We start from the raw sequence: 19,499 nt of genomic DNA, 5'->3' as shown, positions 1-19,499 counted from the left end.
CCTCTCTCTCCAGTTCTTTTTACTTACTGGGCATCTGGGCAAGATTTTATTTAAAGAAATAGTTTCCAGGCTTAAAAAGAAAAAATGTTGAAAACCACTGGTTTAGCATTGGCCCGCTCCGTGTGCAGAAGGCGATGTGCCAGGCGGTCACTTCACACCATGGGCTCAGGAAGTCAGCTTTCCACAGCCTTCACCAGCCAATGAGAGCACACCTGACACAGGGTGTGATCAGAAAACCAACACAGGACCTCTTTTTTATATTGTGTATTCTTCTCAGCTTAAAAAGAGCGTCTCATCTGTTTTTTATATTTTTGGTTCTTTCCAGCTTAAAAAAAAAAAGCTAAATTTGCAGCTGTAACAGGTGGCTCAGGGTACTGACATCTAAACTAAATAAAAATCTAAGCTTAATAAGAGTCACTGGACTCTTATTTCATGTGAAGCATATATTCCTCTATAAAGTATATCAAACTTTCATGCCCAACAGAAGCCCCCAGGAATATAAATATAGCATCAACTTCCCTAGGGAGATTAAAAGAAGCCTAGTAATTACCAACACCATCAAGACACATTTCTTTTTCTTTTTTTTTTAATAAATTTATCTATCTATCTATTTATTTATTTATTTATTTATGGCTGCGTTGGGTCTTCGTTGCTGCGCGCAGGCTTTCTTTAGTTGCGGCGAGCGGGGGCTACTCTTCGTTGCGGTGTGCGAGCTTCAGTAGTTGTGGCTCGCGGGCTCTAGAGCGCAGGCTCAGTAGTTGTGGCACACGGGCTTAGTTGCTCCGCAGCATGTGGGACCTTCCCAGACCAGGGCTCAAACCCGTGTCCCCTGCCTTGGCAGGCAGATTCTTAACCACTGCGCCACCAGGGAAGCCCAAGACACATTTCTAACGGGTCTCCATTCCCAAGTCTTAGCAGAAAAGTAAGTATTAATCAATAATAATGAAAAAAATTTTAAACCAAACAGTTGGAAGTAGCTAAAATATCCCAAAACACACAGGACCTTAATACTGAGTGATCCTGCCACCTGAATTCCTGGGCTTGAAACAATGCAGAATCTTTTCTCGTCTTCCACAGTTAATGAAAGTCAATCTCTTTCCAGCAGGCAACTTGAATGGGCAAGGCTCTAGGATACAGGACAAGAAGGATGGTTCATGATTATTCCTGGGAGCTACTCATCTTACCTAATGTGGTATCTCCTGAAGTCCCATTGCTTCCTGGACTTGAGTATGTGCTGTTACCACCTGTTTGATTTGCAAGACTCATCTGCCCATTTTCCATCTTACTCGTTACTCCAGCTGTGTCGTTTTTCCAGGTTAGGGTCACACTGGTTGGACTGATGGTAACAGCTTCTGTAGGACTGGGTTCTATTTTAATATTGTTTCCCAAAAAAAGGAAAGAAAAAAATTATATTTCGAAAAGAAATGTAAGAGTAAGGACTGCTCTGTATGTCTACTTTCCAGAAGTGAATTTTGCAACCACAGAATTTCATTTCTCTTTATTTGCCTCCTGGACTTCCCTCCAACAAAATACATTTAGATTCCCATATATACATGTATGCATGTGTGTTAGTGAAACAGAAGGCTATAAAACAAAGATAAAAATAACAGAGGGTGGCCTTGTTGGCCATGACTTGAACATGGAGCTAAATCTGTACAGAAGCTGACATAAAAGAGACCTGAGATGCAAAATAAGTCTATCTCCTGATTCTCAGAAAACACTGCTTATGGAGAGGCATATACAGTGCAGAAGCATGTGATAACTTTTTTTCCAAACCCAGATATTAGGAGGAAGCTCCACAGTTCTCTAGCCTAAAGATGGCATAGGACAGAATGGCATAAAGAGAAAAGAGCTGGTCTTGGAATCCAGACCCGGATGTAAGGCACTGCTCTGCCCCTTAGCTGTGTGACCTGGAATTAGTGCCTTAAAACATCTCAGTCTCAGGTTCCTCTGCTGACAGCTCTTAAACATAAAGGATTATTATTAAGGCACCCTGAAATTGTAAACAAAGTCACTGGATTTGGACATTCAAAATTCAGGGCCCAGAGTCCAATCCTGCTGTCACTAGCAGGTGATTGTACTCGAAGTCATCTCACTGCTCGGAACCTCACTTCATCACCTGTCAAATTGTAGATGTACAGGATCTTAACACAATGCAAGCCATGATGGTTATTAACAGTAACTAAAACTTCAAAATGGATGCATCCTAATTACAGTCTAGATGGAGGAGTAACAACTAGAAACAGAAGTTACCCTTATTGCATAGGCAATAAGGCAATAAGGACCCAGGGCCTTATCCCAGAAGAATAAAGGTGGTACAGGTAACACCACTTCAGCATGCATGGGACCTTCAAATGACAGCACGGAGGGTGTGCCTTACCTGGAACCTGGGAGATGCAAACATTTACCCAATCAAAGAAGAAGGGCAGGAGAGGAAACAAGAGAAAAGAAAAAGGACCAGGCACAGAAGAATGTGGTGGCCCACAATTCAATAAACTTCATGCCAGAAAGCCCCTCAGACTTGAACCTCCCCTCTATAAAGTAACCAGTTCACAGTGTCAGAGTAGCATTTTGGCAGGTTATCATTGTGGCGCCATTTGCAATCAGCAGTGATGATGGTGATGGGGATAATGATAAAACAATAGCCACAGTTACAGCGTGAGGGCAGCAAGAAGAGCAGCAGTCCTATTCTGGGTGCTGGCTGGGTCCCAGGCACTGCGCCAGGTGCTGGGCACACATTTTCTCATTTATGCTTCACAACAACTATGAAGTTGGCTATGGCACCATTTTAAAGAAAGAGAAATATATCAAGAACTAAATTTTGTTGATTCATACAGGGATTCTGTTTATACAGGGAAAGGTTTTTAAAAAGCATTTTTTTTTTTTATTTATTTATTTTGCGCCGCACCACACGGCTTGCAGGACCTTAGTTCCCCAACCAGGGATTGAACCTGCACCCTCGGCAGTGAAAGCGTGGAGTCCTAACCACTGGACCACCAGGGAATTCCCTAGAAAAGGAAGTTCTTAACTTTCAATAGTTCAGCAAAGTACATCTTAAAATATCTTTTAAAAATATGTGTGTGTATATGTATGCATTTTTGGTAATAAAGATGAAGAAACTGAGGTCTAAGAGGACCAATGACTAGCCGCAGGGCATACAGTGAAACACTGACAGACCCAGGAAGCAAACCTGGGACTCTGATTCGCAGTCTGCGCTCTTCACCACTACGCCATCGTAGTACTGCTCAGACATGTAGACACTGACATTCTCTAAGACCCACAATCCATCCCAAAAGAAAAGTCTCGCTCACGTATTTGCACTTCTTGGCAGCAGGTACTGGAGCCATTTGAAAAGGTGAAAAGATAGTGCGTCCCAGGAACCAGCCCTGAAAATGAAGTCTTCCCATCACTGTCTGCTCGGGGAAACTGCTGACTCTGGCCACTCAAATCTGTTACATTTATCACTGAAAAGTTTCCTGGTGCCTTGATAGATTGAATCTCACTGGCTGTAGATGTCAATTCAACCAGATCACAGCGGGAGCCTAGAACACGGGAAAGAAGAACGAAATGCAAGCTAATAAAACGGCACCTCCCACCATATACCAGCCATACAACAGACTTTTTTATTATAATTTTTAAAACACATCATAGTTCCCTCATCTCCCTTTCCCCACTTTACAGTATCACCTCTACACACAGATGTTTTCTTCTCTTGCACCAGTGATTCAAGCCTGCACAAGGAACCTACCAGTTTATTTACCAAACTGATTAACAAGGAAGAAAAAGCAATTGTAGAACTCTTTCTATTGTTTGCACAGGCTTTGCATAATTACTGTTATTAACTGAGCTTTTCTTTATTAGAAGGTTTCAGCAAGGCCTGCCTTCTTTGTATGGCACTGTGAGAACATTCTAATTATTTTATCTCTATGGTTCACAGACTTTGAGATTTTACCAACCAGGAAAAAAAAAAACTGTCCTTGAATTTTGAGGACAGACAAAAGCTACCAGTTTTTATTTTTTCAAAAACGTACATTAAAAAATTACCAAATACTATTAACTTTATTTCTTATAGAAATAAATAATTTTATTTCTTATAGAAACGAATTATGATCCAAAAAATTAGTAAGGACATAATCCCAGAATAAACGGTGATTTCAACTGAATATATTTAGTTTCATAAAAAACTTATTATACTGTCCTTATTTTTCTCATTTTACTACAGACCTGGGAGGACTTCAATGGACCAGCAACTGGGATTCAGCCCTCCACGTGGAAGCAAAATATCCAGGAGGCTACATCTGGTTTTCCAAAGGTTATGCAAAGCTTGTACACCATTTTAAAAATCATGTGGTAATGTAGCAACACAAGAAAATAATTATAGGATAACAGTACATGAAATAAATATAAATGATACTGCATTATGAAAACTAAGTGGTTTTTTTTTTTGATCACCTACAGATGTAGGCTAGAAAAAAAAATCACAGAAAAATTATATTTTTATTTGTCAGGATTGCACAAATAAAAAATTTTTTCTTTCACTTGCTGTTTTCACCCTCACCCCACTTCTAAAGAAAAATTGGAAACTAAGCAAGTTTTAGCAAATTAGCGTTTTCTGTGATTTTCACGTTGCTGTTAATGTTGCTGTGTCCATCGGGGGGCAGTAGCGAACAACATAAGAGTGCAATGGGAAGTGGTACTTACAGTCACCTGTGCACACGATCTGTAACAGAAAAAGAAAACGGAAGTCAGCAGATTCATTCAGCCACGGCAAATGCAAATCAGAAATAAAGCAGTTGAGAATTTAATAACTGGGGCGGGGTGTTAAATACATTAGGCAAAGGCCTGTTGGCCAGGGTTAGGGTATAGGGCCACTGAATAGGGGAATTCAGTGTAACCGCGGGTCAACTACAAACAATGGAGACCAGACAACTGTTGGCAGTGTTTTTTCCCACTGAAACATCCAACAAGAGCAACTCCCCAGGTCAGCACTCCTTCCTGCCGCTACATTGTGCACTGAGGCAGAAGGACATCGAAACAAGAGTTGAGATTCTCTGGGTCAGAAAGAAAGGAAAGCAGGACCATCACCCCATCACCCCTTCCCCAGAGCCACTTCAGGTCGAGAAATGGAGGGTATAAAGCCAGATGCGTGACAGAAGAAATCCACCTGGTTTGAGATTTTCATTGTGCAAAAATTCATCTTCTATCAGTAGGTGGCAGTCATCTTTTTTTTTTTAATCATATGGCAATCAGCTTTGAGAAGAATAAATGTTTGAAACAGAGGGACCTTAAAGATTGTCTAGTTGACAGTATCTCAATCTGCCATCTTTAGATCCCTGGGGATCCTCAAAGATATTTATCATGATCCATATATTAGTTCCCCACACTTTAAAAACCTAAAATATTTTAAGATTGTTCATTCTGTTGTTTAGTTAACACACCTTTTTGGATATTTCAAAGTATGGTCCTTGTAAAGAGGAAAATAATCAAAAGGGACTCTAGTGGAAAAAAGTGTCCTCCAACCTCCCATCACACTTAGAATAAAATGCAAACTCTTAACTACAGCCTACGTGGGCTCTCTGATCTCATAGCCTCTCACACCCTTTACAATGTTCTTGAAGCTGATTCTCCCTTGGAGCCTTTACGTATTGATTCCCTTCTCCAAAAACACTCTGCCCTCAGACCTTCACAGACTGTGGCCTCAGATGCCACCTCTTCACAGAGTCTGTGTCCAAGCAACCAATGGAAATTAGCCCCACTCACTCTCCATCACATCACTGGTGAGTTTTCTCCCGGCATTCACCTCAATTACTGTCAGTCTCCTCCAACTGAAACGTACACTCCACGAGAACAGAAACCGCATCTATGCCCGTGCCTAGAATATTACACACAGTAGGCACTCAATAAATGCCACGGAAGGAAAGAATGAGCCTCTCATTTTGGAGAGGAGGCAACCCCTAAGGCCCAGAGAAGGGAAAAACTTGTCCAAGGTCCCACAGCAAGGCTAAGGCCAAGGCCAAGTCCAAGGCCAGTCAGGTCCCAGGAGCCTGATTACCCAGGCCAGTATTCCTTCCGCTTATCCTGAAAATTTGCACTTATCAAATGGAGACGATAAGAACAACATTCGTTTTCATCTCATGAGATAGGTGGACAGAAGGGGGGTGGAGGGGGGGGGCCTGGCCCCTGTCCTATCTCCCAGTGACCCAGGTACTAGTACTCAAAGGAATCCAGTACTCTTCCTCTCCTCACTCCCTGCAAGCCGGGGGTGGGGGGGGCCGGGAAGCCCTGCTGATATCCTTTCCTACTCACCCCCTCTCTCAAACTTTCCATTCCCACCACTGCACTGTACCCTCAAGCCCTCCTCATCTCAGCCCTAAACTTTTCCAGCTCATCTTCCTCCCTCCAGCCCCTGCCCCTCAATCTATGCTATGCATCAATCCACATCATCCAGGATGGACCACAAGAGAGGGAGAAAAAGAAGTCAGCTGCTAGTTAAGTAGCACAGCGCAGCAAACTTTTTTTTGCCCATTAGCTGGAAAACATTAAACTACATAACCTCATGACCCTAGGATGGCATGTCCTGGCCCTTTGTAATGTTATTATCTCTCTGCCTGGGCATCTATGTGTTGTGTCCTCACCTGGAATCCATTCAATCATCCAACCATCCAACCATCCAACCAAGTGTTGCCTAAAACACGAAAGATCTGGGTCCTGTCCTCAAACTGTTTACAGGAAGGTAAGGGAAATAAGACATGTCTGTAAAAAAGTAATTCAAGGTAGAAAGTACTGACAACTCGTTTAACAAGCGATTCTCGCACACCTGCATGTGTCAAGCGCTGTGCTAAAGCCCTAGAGCTAAAGCAGACAGGCTCCGAGTCACAGGAGGCTATGGCGGAGGGAGAGAGGAGGACAGATGGAGGATACCCTCGGGTAGGTACCACTCACTGAGGGCAAACATGAAGGTGAAGAGTGTCCGTGCATCTCAATCTGTGTCCTTTACAGTCCTAGACTCGGTAAACATTGAGTGGCTGATAGTCACTACACAGGACAACGTGTCAAAGAGCTCTGAGTTCTACAGATGAAAGTTCAAGAATCATGGTCATGGCAAAAAGGTACGTTTCCAAAGGTTAAAATCATATACACAGAGCACTGACTCTGCCAGGCACCGTCCCAAGTGCTTTCAGATATTAACTCACTTAATCCTCCAAACATTCCTAAAAGGGAGGCACAGGTCCCTACTGGGCTGGTGAGCTACAGCACCTGGATCTGAACCCAGGCAGTCTGACTCCAGAGTCTGTGTCCTAAACCACTAGCTACACTACCTTCCAGGGTAAAGCAACTGGCGAGAAATGTACCAGGACTTAGGGAAGGTTTAAAGATTAATTTCAAAAGATATTATCAGTGTGCTTCTTTGACAAATCCAGGTACAGTTTCTCCTGGCAACCCTCCCAAAGAAGGCCCTATGTGCCAGGCATACACACCAGCTGGTATCTTTTTGAGGCTCATCATGAAATAGTAGCCAGAGGGATAACACACTACCTCACATGGCTTCATGTCTTTTTTGGCCTCACTCCCCCTTCTGTTCCCTCATCTTGACCTCACTAGGCCTTGACTTCCCATATAAAGCATCAGCAGTTTAATCCTTGCCTTAGGACCCAGGGGACCTAAAGGATGCAGACTAAAACGAAGGACAAGAGTACCTAAGAGAAGTCTGCAAGGGGTCTCTTGGGGGACAGCTTCTTCACTAATAAAAAGGACGGAAACACCATCCTGCTTCGCTGGACTTCAGCAGATCTACCCATGATGCCTGGAGCCGCTGCAGCCACTATGTGACAAGGAGGGAAGAACTCACCCACCTGCTGAGGATGGCTGATGAGGGGAATGAGAGAAAACACCTGGATCCTTGCACTGCCAAATCAAGCAATTTTAGACTCTTTCTACTTCCAAACTTCTTGCCTGGGGAGATGCAATACCCCTTATTATTTAATTACTTTTGTTTGGGTTGTCTAAGATTTGCAACCAAAAAAACACTATTTGACACAAAGCAACCACAAAGCAAGGTGACTAATTTTCACATTTTTATAGATTAAAAAAAAGTGAAAGGTCAGTGATCTGTCATCAAGGGTTACAGAGCTGGTCAGTAAGAGGTAAAGCCAGGAGGCAAGTTCTGGTCTGCCAGGCCCCCAAACTCTTCCACTGACCACAGGAAAAAAAAAAAGACCCTTGCAAACAACACCCTACAAGTTAACTGGCATGGAGGATGCCTCATAAGTACTTTTTAAAAGAATACAATCAACAGAAAGCTCATCTTCCTGAAGTTAGCTCAGAGCCTAGTTGTGCCTGGGGGTGAAATGGGAGAAAATTTCCACAGATTCATACACTGAGCATCAGAGTTAACTAACTGCAGAAAAGGGAAGTTGCGGACAACTTTTCAACAGTGACAGCTAAACATGGTGATGACAATTATCTCAGCTTTTTCCCCTTCTAAGAGGACCCCAAAAGGCACTGGTAGTTGTTAATTGAGGATTCCACAGAAATCGTCCTGCCTCCAAGTGCCTTCCCTCAACTGGTCCCTCACCCAGAACTCCAAATCCAGGTAGGGAAAGAAGCAAGCATTCCGCAGGTTCCAACCCATTTAATCCTCACAACTGTGTGAAACAAGAACAATCATCCTCATTTTACAGATGAGGACGCTGAGGTCAGAGTACACCTTAGGTCACAGAGCTAAGAAATTTCCCAACTGGCTATTATGAACTTGTCCCAGGCACAGGAGGGAGAAGTACTTCAGGGTGGAGAAAAACCAGCACTTTCCACTCTGTACTTCCCTCTAGGCAGAAATTAAACCAGATAAAGTATGCAGAGCCAGGCCCAAGAGCTAGGGGCACATCTAGCTCCCAGCCTTCTCCCTCTTGGTTCCAACAGACCCAGCAATCAGAGGTGATGAATGAGCTCACCCTGTCTAGGCCTCAGGGGACACCAGAAGCCACAGCCCCTGTGCCCAAACTGCAACAGGGGACAGTGATTGCATAACAGATGGTGGGGGTCAACTGCAGCACTATTCGCAATGGCTAAAAGGTGGAAACAACCTAACTAACAGCAGATTAACAGAATGTGGTATACGCATACAACGGAATACTATTCAGCCATAAGAAGGAATGAAACTCTGATAACATGCTACGATGTGGATGAACCGCGAAAACATTACACTAAATGAAAGAAGGCAGACACAGAAGCACACACATTGTCATTCCATTTATAGGAAATGTCCAGAATAGGGAAATCTATAGAAACAGAAGGCAGACTGGTGGTTGCCAGGGGCTAGGAAGAGGGGGAAGGGAGAGTGATTGTTAACGGGTACTGGATTTTCTTTGGGGTGATGAAAATGTTCTGAAACTAGAGAGAGGTGGTGGTTACACAACATTGTGAATGTACTAAATGCTACTGAACTGTACACTTTAAAATGGTTAATTTTATGTTATGTGAATTCCACTTCAATTTTTTTTTTTTAAATGATAGTAAGTAGGTGACTGTTTATTATCAAGCTCAGCCATTGGGAGGGAGGAGGGAAAGGAAGCTTCCGGAAGGAAGAGGTTGGGGTGGGGAGGGTGGGGAGGAGAAGAGGAAGGTAATAAACAGAGAGGCTTTGAAAGGTGGCTTTGACAGCCAAAGAAGGGGGAATGAACCCCCCACCCTGAACTGGACATCAGAAAACATGGGGTGCGCAGAACAACCTTCCAGAAGCACTGTGGGGGCCTCCACTTCCGAATGCATTCTGAGGATAAAAAGGAAGGAACTCAAGTTTACTAAGCACCTACTGTGTGCCAGGCACTGAGCTGGGCTTTGTACAGACCTTGTCTGAGCACAGACTCATGGGATCTTGGACTCTGGAACTAGACCACCTGGGGGAAATCATTCAGTGCCACCATTTACTTGCTGTGTGACTTTGGGCAGGTAGCTTAACCTCTCTATCCCTCAGTGTCTACATCTATAAACAAGGATGATAATCATACCTGCTTTGTTATAGTGAATATGAAATTAAATGATCTATTTAAGCTGTTACCACCGTCATCACCTTTGAATCGTCACAGCAACTCTGCAAGGTATTTTTATCTCCATTTTACAGATGACAACACCAAAGCTCAGATCCTACTGATAAAACCAATGGGCAATCTGAAACTCATACTTCCCATGTGTATAAATAGTTGAACAATGACTCAGTTACAGAGGTGGGCACTGAGGCCCAGAGACAGTAAGTGGCTTACCCAAGGGCATACAGCCAGTGAGGAAGCACCAGAAACAGAATCCAGGTCTTGACCTCTATCTTGACCTCAACCATTCCAGCCAAGATTCCCCAAAGCCTTCTCTCCTGGGATGCAGACCCAGATGGAGTACTCATAGCTTACCCATCTTCTCGCTACCCCCCTGCAAAGTCACCCACACAGGTGGCCCAAGGCTTCTGCAGGCCCCATAACTGGGCAAAAGGAGCAAACACTGAGAAGAGAGATTAAGCTCACTGTCTTAGGAGGAAGACATGCCAACATACGAAGAAAAGAATATAATACTGTCTTCAGTTCTGCCAAGGACTTCCCGTTACCTAGATACCCCAGGCACAGCAGACAATGGTCCACCCATTGGTCAACCAGATGGCCAGGCATTAACTATGCCCAAGATCACCCAACACTGCACAGCAGTCTTCTTCTTTTCTAAGGAGCAGAGACCCTCACTGTCAAGACTTCCAGCCTTGTTTATCACTCCCCTCCCCCAGGGATGTGTTTCTGTTTCACAGCCTCCTTTGGTTATGCTGATGAGCCAAAGCTCTCCCTCGCCCTCTTTGGGAACCACCCCCATTCCTGAGACTGTGGTTCCAGTCACAAGAATCTTCCTCCAGGCCCAGAGAAGAGAAAACTGCTAACACTGCCCTCAGTGCCATCCCAACTCGGTCAAAGCTACAGTCATTACATCAGTGGTCCACTTTGAACACTACTCCTAGATGCGCACCAAAACAGACTTGTACGTATTCTCTTCCCAAGTACCTCTGTGACTGCCCCGTTGCACATGTCTCCCAGTCCATAAACTCTGGAACAACCTGACTCTTCCCTCCCTTCGCCCTTGGTGGGTGCACTCAGTGGTCATGTCCTAAAGATGCTTCCCTGTACAATGCACCTGGACTTCCCACTTCTGTCGTGTGGCCACCCTAAACGAAGACCTCATAACCCTCAGCCCTAACTAACAGAAAACAGCCTCGTTCTTGGGCTGATACAGACAGACCATTTCCATTTTCATATCTTGAAGCTCTTAATACACACACCAAAAAAAAGTAAGGGGACTTCCCAGGCGGTCCAGTGGTTAGGACTCCATGCTTCCACTGCAGGGGGCCCGGGTTCGATCCCTGGTGAGGGAACTAAGATCCCACAAGCTGCATGGCGTGGCCAGAAAAAAAATTTTTTTTTAATTACTAGCATGTGATAATTCAAAAAAAAAAAGATTTTTTTAAAATTAAGAAGTGCCAGAAGAGGGTTATATCTGCTGCAGTATATTTTTGTTTCAGTCCTGTCAGAGTATTGCTGCAACTCTACCTAAAATCCCTCATTTGAATATAAAAGGCCAAAAGCTAAATTGATGCCCTTTGTGAATAGCAGGCCCTATTCCTTCGTCCACATACATGGTTGCCTCTCTTCTAGTCTCTCCCTTCAATGCACAGTGGAAAATTAAAATAGAACTGCTAGATTACTCTTTCTAAAACGTGCTAGTATTCATCAGGATCCTGGCAGGAACAGATGACACACTCTACCAGTGTAACTGAGGAGAGTTTTAAAAGGGTCTGTTTACGAGGGTGTGGGTGGGGCTAAGGGAAACCAGCAAGAGCTGGGCAAGAACCCTAGAGGCAGGAGCAGTGGGGCAGCACAAGGGAACAGGCTGAGGGGCTGCCATCCCCCATCTCCACTGGGGGCTTCCTGCTGCGGGACTGGCCCAGTGGGAAGCTGCAGGTCAAGGGCACCCGCTGGTGTAGACCGCAGAGGGCAGCTTCCTCCCAGTGGGCAGAGCAGGGTGGAGGTGGGGGTCAGGGGTCTGCAGGGGCACACGGAAGAGCCACAGCCCAGAGCTCACGTCACATCACTGCAGAGCCTGTGAATCCGGTAGGCACGGCCCAACAGGGTAATCAAGAGGGTTAGGTTCCACTTCCCCTGATGCTTGTGAGCTCGGGCACTTGGGGCTCACCAAGCCATCCATTTCAGCAAGTACCAAATGGCGGAAGGATATACGCAATACAGACCCCACGTCTGAGTTCTCTTGGGGCTCTAACAAAACAAGGTTCCTATGTTCCCAAGCCTCACAGCCTTCCTCCTGCCTCACCGAACCTCTGAAGTGGCCACCCGTCAGCTCACCTGATGACCTTCTGCGACCACTCCAGCCCCAGGAGCTCTCCAGGCTCTGAGGCCCTTTCAGTCCAAGCCACTCGTGCCTTTTCCTGCGGTCCTGCCCTGCGCCAGGCCCTGGGCTGGATGCCAAAGATACCAGGGCACATAAGGTGGTTCTGACTCACCAAGAGCCAGGGGCAAGAGAAGCACCAAAGACCAGGACAGTGCAGTGCAGAGATGGAGCCGGAAGCCAGCCAGCTGGAGAAGCAGGGGCGCCAAGCACCCCGTGAGCTTGGGGGACAGCGAGGGAGGGGCACGGGTGGTCTGAGAGTGACCCAGTGCGGGTGCCTAATGCTAATGGATTCTACCTGTAATAATATTGATGGAGCCCTTAACTATGGGCCAATCACTGCACTACAGGTGTTACATTCATCAACTCCTTTAGGCCTCACAACAAGGACCCGCGAGGCAGGAGCTGTGTTGATCCCTATTTTACAGATGAAGAAACTAACAAGCCTTGGAAAAGTTAAATTCCTGACCCAGAATCCTACAGCTAGTAAGTCTACGCTTCCGACCCGGGTCTGCCTGACTGAAGCTCTTGACCTTAACCTCTCCCAGGAGCACTAAGCTGGCTCGGACCCTGGACAAATTTCAGCTGAGACCACGGAACCCAAAGGCACTTCCGCAGCTGCCCGTCACAAACCCCTGCCTGTCAAGGGCCCTGCGGACAGGTTCCGTCCACCCATTAAAACTGACTGAATTTAGAAGGCTTCTGCGCTATTCTCAAAAGGAGAAGAGTTTGAGGGTAAATTCACAGAGCCTGGATTTTAGCAAGTGACAAAGCTGAAGGTTTTCTATTATACACGTTTGGTTTTTAGGGTTGGGTAATAAGTGACTGAATAACACAGTGGGTAACAATAGATTCTTTATCCTTCTAAAACCAAGCCCACACACCATATGACAATAGTTATTTTTACCCACCGACATAATTAAACAAAACGTGAACCGCTTCAAGAGATTTTTAAAATCAAATAGCATTTTATGAGATTCGGTGCATGCACAAATTTCAATTCTGAAAGGCCATCATTCTTCCTTCCATTTATCTCCTATGTGAAAATTACCCAACAGCTCCCTTTAAAACTGGTATAAAAAGGTAAATCATTGATCACGAAAACGGTAGAAAGGCTGGGTGCTCCCTCTGAACCCAGAAGCCAGGCAATAAACACCTTTATGGGAAACTTTCCAGAAGACAGGTGCGGCACTGTGGGGCAGCCTGAATACCTGAGCATCCATTTCCACCCTAGAGCCCCCCAGGCAGTGAACAGGCAGACCAACAGGCAGCATGGCAAGCAGTACCTACAGCACGAGACACTGGGCAAAGCAAGGTGAGAATGGGCTGGCTGACTCTGGCTCATCTGCAGATATATGACTCTCTGAACTTGACACTGTCATCGAAAGGGACTGTGGAGAAGGGTCAGCATAATCCATAATTTTGTGCCCCCAAAAAGCCAGGTGAGGCTTGGACAGAAGGAATGAGCAACAACTACCCTGCAAAGACCAGCTGGCTCATCTCTTCCCTCCTGGGGCAGTTGAAGGCATGATGAACATTTCCCTTTCAAATGCACACAGGAAAAAGTAACCAGAGGGGCTATTTTGGTGAGGCTATGTGAACTTTGAGATGCAGAGCTGAGGATGACCTTGGAAATCCCAGGCCAGAAGTTTCCATGGGTATTTTTAGCAGCAGAACTATTTTTTTCAAAAAGAGTCTTATGAAGAATTATATGCATAGAGTTCCACATATCATATATATCTATGTAGGTATGTCTATGTGCGTATATGTACACTTGAATAAAAGCAATCTTTTCATTATACATTTAAAGTTACCTTGTTCTTGTTTTCAATATAATAGATGCATAAACAAGTTAAGACACTGGTGTTCTCCAATGTATTAAAACTTGGTGTAACACATATGTGGGCAAGTGTTTTCATTACAATTTCATTACAATTTCACACAGCCAAATTGGAAGGGGTTGGAGAGGGGGCGTGTTTTCTATGAAACTCACAGGAAACACTTATGAAACCCCCAATGCACCTCAAGGAACACAGTTTGTAAAATAGTGATCGACCTCCCCTTTGACTTCATGAAGGAAGAAAGTCAGTCCCAGAGTGGTTCAGCAACTCAACCCAGATCACCCAGCCCTGAGACTAAAGCACAAATTCATGGGCTCCCCAGCAGGACTCACCTCCCCATCTCATGAGAGAATCAGATTTGGCAGAACCCAGGTCCCTCTCTGAACCTTTTCTCCACATCATACGATAAATCTGAGGGTCCTAAATTGAAGCTCCACTGTCCAAATCTAGCCCACTGACATGTTTTATTTATTCCACAGTGTTGTTGTTTTTTTTAATATACCTCCATTAGAACACTGTCCTATTTTCCCCACTGTATTTTTTCCAACTTTATTGAGATATAACTGACAAATAAAGAGTATATATATTTATAGTATAAAACATGATGCTTTGCCACAGTGTTTCTTAAAATCTTAAGCAAATATTTTAAAATTAGGAGACAGCGTTTTGTAAATCCTGATTTTCAGCTTCTCAGAAAAAAGCAGAAGAAGAAGAGGAGGAAGGAGGAGGGGGGAGGGGGAGGGGGAGGACCTGGAGACATTTAAGCAACGAGTTAGATCTGAGCATCAGCTCCCCCTTTCCATGGGTAAGTGCTTAGAGTTCACCACCACTCCCTAGTATTGTCACCTAAACACTGAGGACAAATGGCAGTTGCCAAGCAACATGGCACCCACACTGTTCACTTTCTCTATCAAACATGAGCATATAAAAGATCGAGAGGCACTGTGACTTCATTATTTGGCCTATTCCATTTATTTATGTTCCCAACAACCCCTGACACCATTTGAGTTTCTGACCATTGACTGAAGTGCAGTTTGCAAAATTTGTGGGTTGCAATTATTAACGAATGTTTACTTTCTAAGCTTCTCTCTTAGGAAAAGACCTCCGGCCAACATCAGATGTAAATACTGTACACAATGTGAATATAAAGTGGACCATTTTGCCTGTCCCTAAATTCTCCGCTCATCCCCTGACCTGCTCCCCCATGCTACCACCACCCCCAAAAAGGAGCAAAACCAGGGTAGAGAGCTCTGATCTTTCAGTTGATTGTGAAAGTCGAGATTTTCATTTCCTACTCTTGAATCTGAATAAAACCACTCCATAAATCCCATCAAGTCCCTCCTGCACCGCCCATTCACCTTAGAGTACGGATAAAGATAGCTAAGAGCCACCATTTACCAAGTGCCTTCTATGTTCAGGGCCAGCTGGTCACAGAATCCTCCCCTTTCCCACCCCACCCCCAGCTGGGTGCATCCACAGTCCATGCCTTCCCAGCTCCCCAGCCCCCCACCCCTCTCCCCCTTCCTCCCGGAGGAGGACTGAACATCAGGACTCGAGGTGCCAGCTTTGCGAGCTCTGCCGTCAACTGACCACAAAAGCTAAAGGATCTCTCATTAGCTATGAACGCCTGCCAAAAGGTCAACGGTAGATTCTATCTCTGAGGCCACAGGGGCCAGCAGTGATTGCAACAGACCCAGAAGCTCTCCACGCCCTCTGAGAAACCATCCTGGAGTAACCTGATGTTCTTCCAAGGTTCGAAGACAGAGGTTCCCACAAGGGAAACCACCACGCCACTGATTCCCATTGCACTGAGGAAGAGAGGAGGGCAGAGAATGGGGTGGGGCAGAAAATCAGCAGGGCCTGAATCATACTATACATATCAGCTCTGGATCTGAATCATAGTACTGCCACGAATTAGCAAGGAGTCTGGAGGCCAATGACCTCACTTCTTGAGCTCTTTCACCTGTAAGTTATCATCTACTCTGTAGGCCTGATGTGGGGATTAAGTGGCACATAGTAGGTACTCCATAAACAGCAGCAAACATCCGTCCTCAGGTGGGAGAGCACAGGAGTTAAGAGAAGACACTCTGGAGTCCAGCCCTACCAACTGCACTCACCTGAGCCAGATCCTCATCCTCTTTCAGCAACTATAATAACTACCTACCTGAGCAAGGGTGGGGCAAAAGAGGGCTAAGTACAGAACCTGAGAGAGGGGTACCTGGGGTTCATTTGTGTGTGTTTGATAACTCTCACAACTTAAAAAATAAATGGTTTAGGGACTTCCCTGGTGGCACAGTGGTTAAGAATCCGCCTGCCAATGCAGGGGACACGGGTTCGAGCCCTGGGCCGGGAAGATCCCACATGCCGCGGAGCAACTAAGCCCGTGCGCCACAACTACTGAGCCTGTGCTCTAGAGCCTGCAGCCACAACTACTGAAGCCCACGCGCTTAGAGCCCGTGCTCCGCAACAGGAGAAGCCACTGCAATAAGAAGCCCGCGCACTGCAACAAAGAGTAGCCCCCGCTCGCCGCAACTAGAGGAAGCCCGCGCACAGCAACGAAGACCCAACACAGACAAAAATAAATAAATAAAATAAAATAAATAAATTTATAAAAAATAATAAATAATAAAATAAATGGTTTAAACAGTATGTACCTCACAGGATTCCTGTGACAAGTCTTAAATGACATAATCCATGCGAAGCACTTAACATACAGTGGGTGCACAATAAATATTCGCTAGTATTACCATTATCACCACTAGCAGGAGCTGGGACAGGAGGGTTCAAGAGGTGAAGCATGGGGAGGGGTGAGCTGTCACAACAAAGACTAAGAAAAAGCAGAACCAGGAGGCATTTCTGCTAACACAGAAGCAAGAACAGCAGAGAAAGGCAAGACGGCATCTTGGATTCTGTTGCATGTTAAGAGGAACTTGGGCTGAAATTCTCAGACTGGCTGCATTCTCGTCTCTTGTGACCCATCACGGCCAGAGCTGCACTGAGGCCATCCTGCATCCGCCAGAGGAGAAAGATGCTCTCAGCAAACCCACCATCAACCCCACTCCCCTCACTGCCAGCAAGATGAGAGCTCAGGACCCAGGCCTGGCTCCTCCCCTGTGCCAGGACAGTCTCAGGGTGGCCTCAACAACCAGTGGTAGTAGTAACAGGTCAGTTCTTATACAGATTTTTCTGCCGACAATATTCTCTTTCGATTAAAAAGTGCATCACTGGGACATCCAGACAACTGTTCTCCAATCAGCTTTTAACAATAACCTAAATACAACCACCACCAAAACAAAGAAAAAAATTTTTTTCAAGGCAAGGTCATACCATCGTCCTCTCTAAGAGACAGACCTTGGATAAAGCGGCACCTGGGTAAATCACCCAGGGCAGGTACTATTAAGCCAGTGATGTCACAAAGTAAACACTTCTATTTGATATCCAAGCAATGAAAAGAGAATGCAGAATCATAAAATTATCAGCAGAGCCTGCCCACGATGGGTGTGGGCAGCAATGCAAGGCGACAGGCGATTTTCAATATCTAAAGCCTAATGAATGCCCTAAATCAGAGGCTGGCAAACTATTTCTGTAAAAGGCCAGACAGTATATATTTTAGGTTTTGCAGGTCTTACAGCTCTGCTGTTGTAATTTGAAATCAGCCACAGACTATGAGTACACTAACGACCATGGCTGTGTTCCAATAAAACTCTATTTATGAGCATTAAATTTGTATTTCATATAATTTTTGCGTGTCATAAAACATTATTCTTCTCTTGATTTTTTTTCTTTTGAACCACTTAAAAATGTAAGAAACCAGTCTTGGCTCACAAGCCACCCCAAAACAAGCAGTGGCTGGATTTGGCCCATGGGACCGTAGTTTGCCTAACGCTGCCCTAAATCACATATTTACCCTGGACGGGCCACAGGCACAGGCCTACAGCAAGTCAGAGCGTAAGCCTGTGGTCTGGGTCTGGTTCTGGGTCCTGGTTCTGACAATTACTAGCTTGAGTACGAAGCTGAAGTTTAATCTTCTCCTCTGAAAATAGAGATTACAACAGTCCCCTCCTAAAGACTTATGATAATTAAATGAAATAATGTCTGGCACAAGGCAAATGTTCAAGAGAGGACAATTCTATCATTATTGCCATTGTTTCTTTGCTTTTGGCTAGAGATCAAGCAACTCAGTTTAAGAACACAGGATCTCTCAATGCTGGTCTGAAATTCCAATTGGCTGATAAGACATGGGAAGGAACAAAATTTTCTTAATGCATACAGGGTATTTGAGAGATAAAATACCTTGCAATATGGGTCCACTGGCGACAGAGGATGGTGCCTGGTGGTCAAAAGACACTGGCTATAGAACTGCTTTCTCAGAGCAGCCCCTCTCGTACCCTGTACATTTGCAGTCTGATCCTGTCCTTTGGCACTTAGCATAAGCCAATTTATCTTTCCACATATTTACCTTATCTATAAACTCTCTCTTAAGGTAAGGGGAGTCACACACTTACATCTGCTCGTGCCCAGCACATGGCCTTCCCTGTGACATGCTCATTCAGCACTGGCTGATTGGTGGATTTTAATTGGATCTCCAGGGCCTGGAACAGAGTTGGCCTGGCTGTTAGTTAGTGGGTAAAGCCGGATACATGTGTGTGAACTTCAGGGCCTCAAAAGCAAGCAACTGGGATACAGGTGATCAGTCACAATGTAGGATAAAATCTTTACTTAGAGTTGAGGAAGCAGAGGCCCAGAGAGGTAAAGGGACTTGTCCAAAGTCTGAAACTCATTCATTCGCCCACTGATCACTAATTGCATTCTCTATGCCAGGCCCCATGATCATTCTAGGGACACAGAGATGAACGTCCCCTAGTCTCAAGTTGCTTAGAGACTAGCAAGGGAGACAAAGAAATAAACAACCGGTTTTGGTTTTTTGTTTTTCTTTCTCCCTTTAGGTGGAACCGTTTAATTTGGTGAGGATTTCAACATTTTACATTCTACCACTTTATGTCTTCTGAACTTTTCAACATACACAATTTTTTTTTTTTTTACAATGTAACTGATGCCTTCTTTAAAGGAAAGTATGAGTCACAAAAGCAGAATTCACACTTCATGTACATTTTCCCATGTATCGACATACCTCAAATGCCCTGAATCATCTGTGCTGTCATCGCCTACTTTGACTCGTGCTGGTCCTACAACCTGGAAGACAAGAGCTGTCTCACTCCCTCCTTGGCCCAA

General features: G+C 44.9%; 1 protein-coding gene across 1 annotated transcript in view; it reads right to left on the bottom strand.

The window, feature by feature from the left end:
* The window catches only part of PTPRJ (protein tyrosine phosphatase receptor type J), a 166,336-nt gene that overhangs the window by 52,147 nt on the left and 94,690 nt on the right, over positions 1-19,499 (bottom strand). Inside the window, exons 2-4 of the mRNA XM_036861340.1 lie at positions 4,702-4,720; positions 3,312-3,542; positions 1,185-1,367 (exon numbers count right to left, since the gene is read on the bottom strand). Coding sequence (XP_036717235.1) covers positions 1,185-1,367; positions 3,312-3,542; positions 4,702-4,720 — 433 coding nt within the window. The remainder of the gene's footprint in view (positions 1-1,184; positions 1,368-3,311; positions 3,543-4,701; positions 4,721-19,499) is intronic.

The sequence above is a fragment of the Balaenoptera musculus genome, chromosome 8 (genome assembly GCF_009873245.2).
Source record: "Balaenoptera musculus isolate JJ_BM4_2016_0621 chromosome 8, mBalMus1.pri.v3, whole genome shotgun sequence".
In the NCBI taxonomy this organism is placed as follows: domain Eukaryota; kingdom Metazoa; phylum Chordata; class Mammalia; order Artiodactyla; family Balaenopteridae; genus Balaenoptera; species Balaenoptera musculus.
This window is presented reverse-complemented; position numbering and strand designations above follow the sequence as displayed.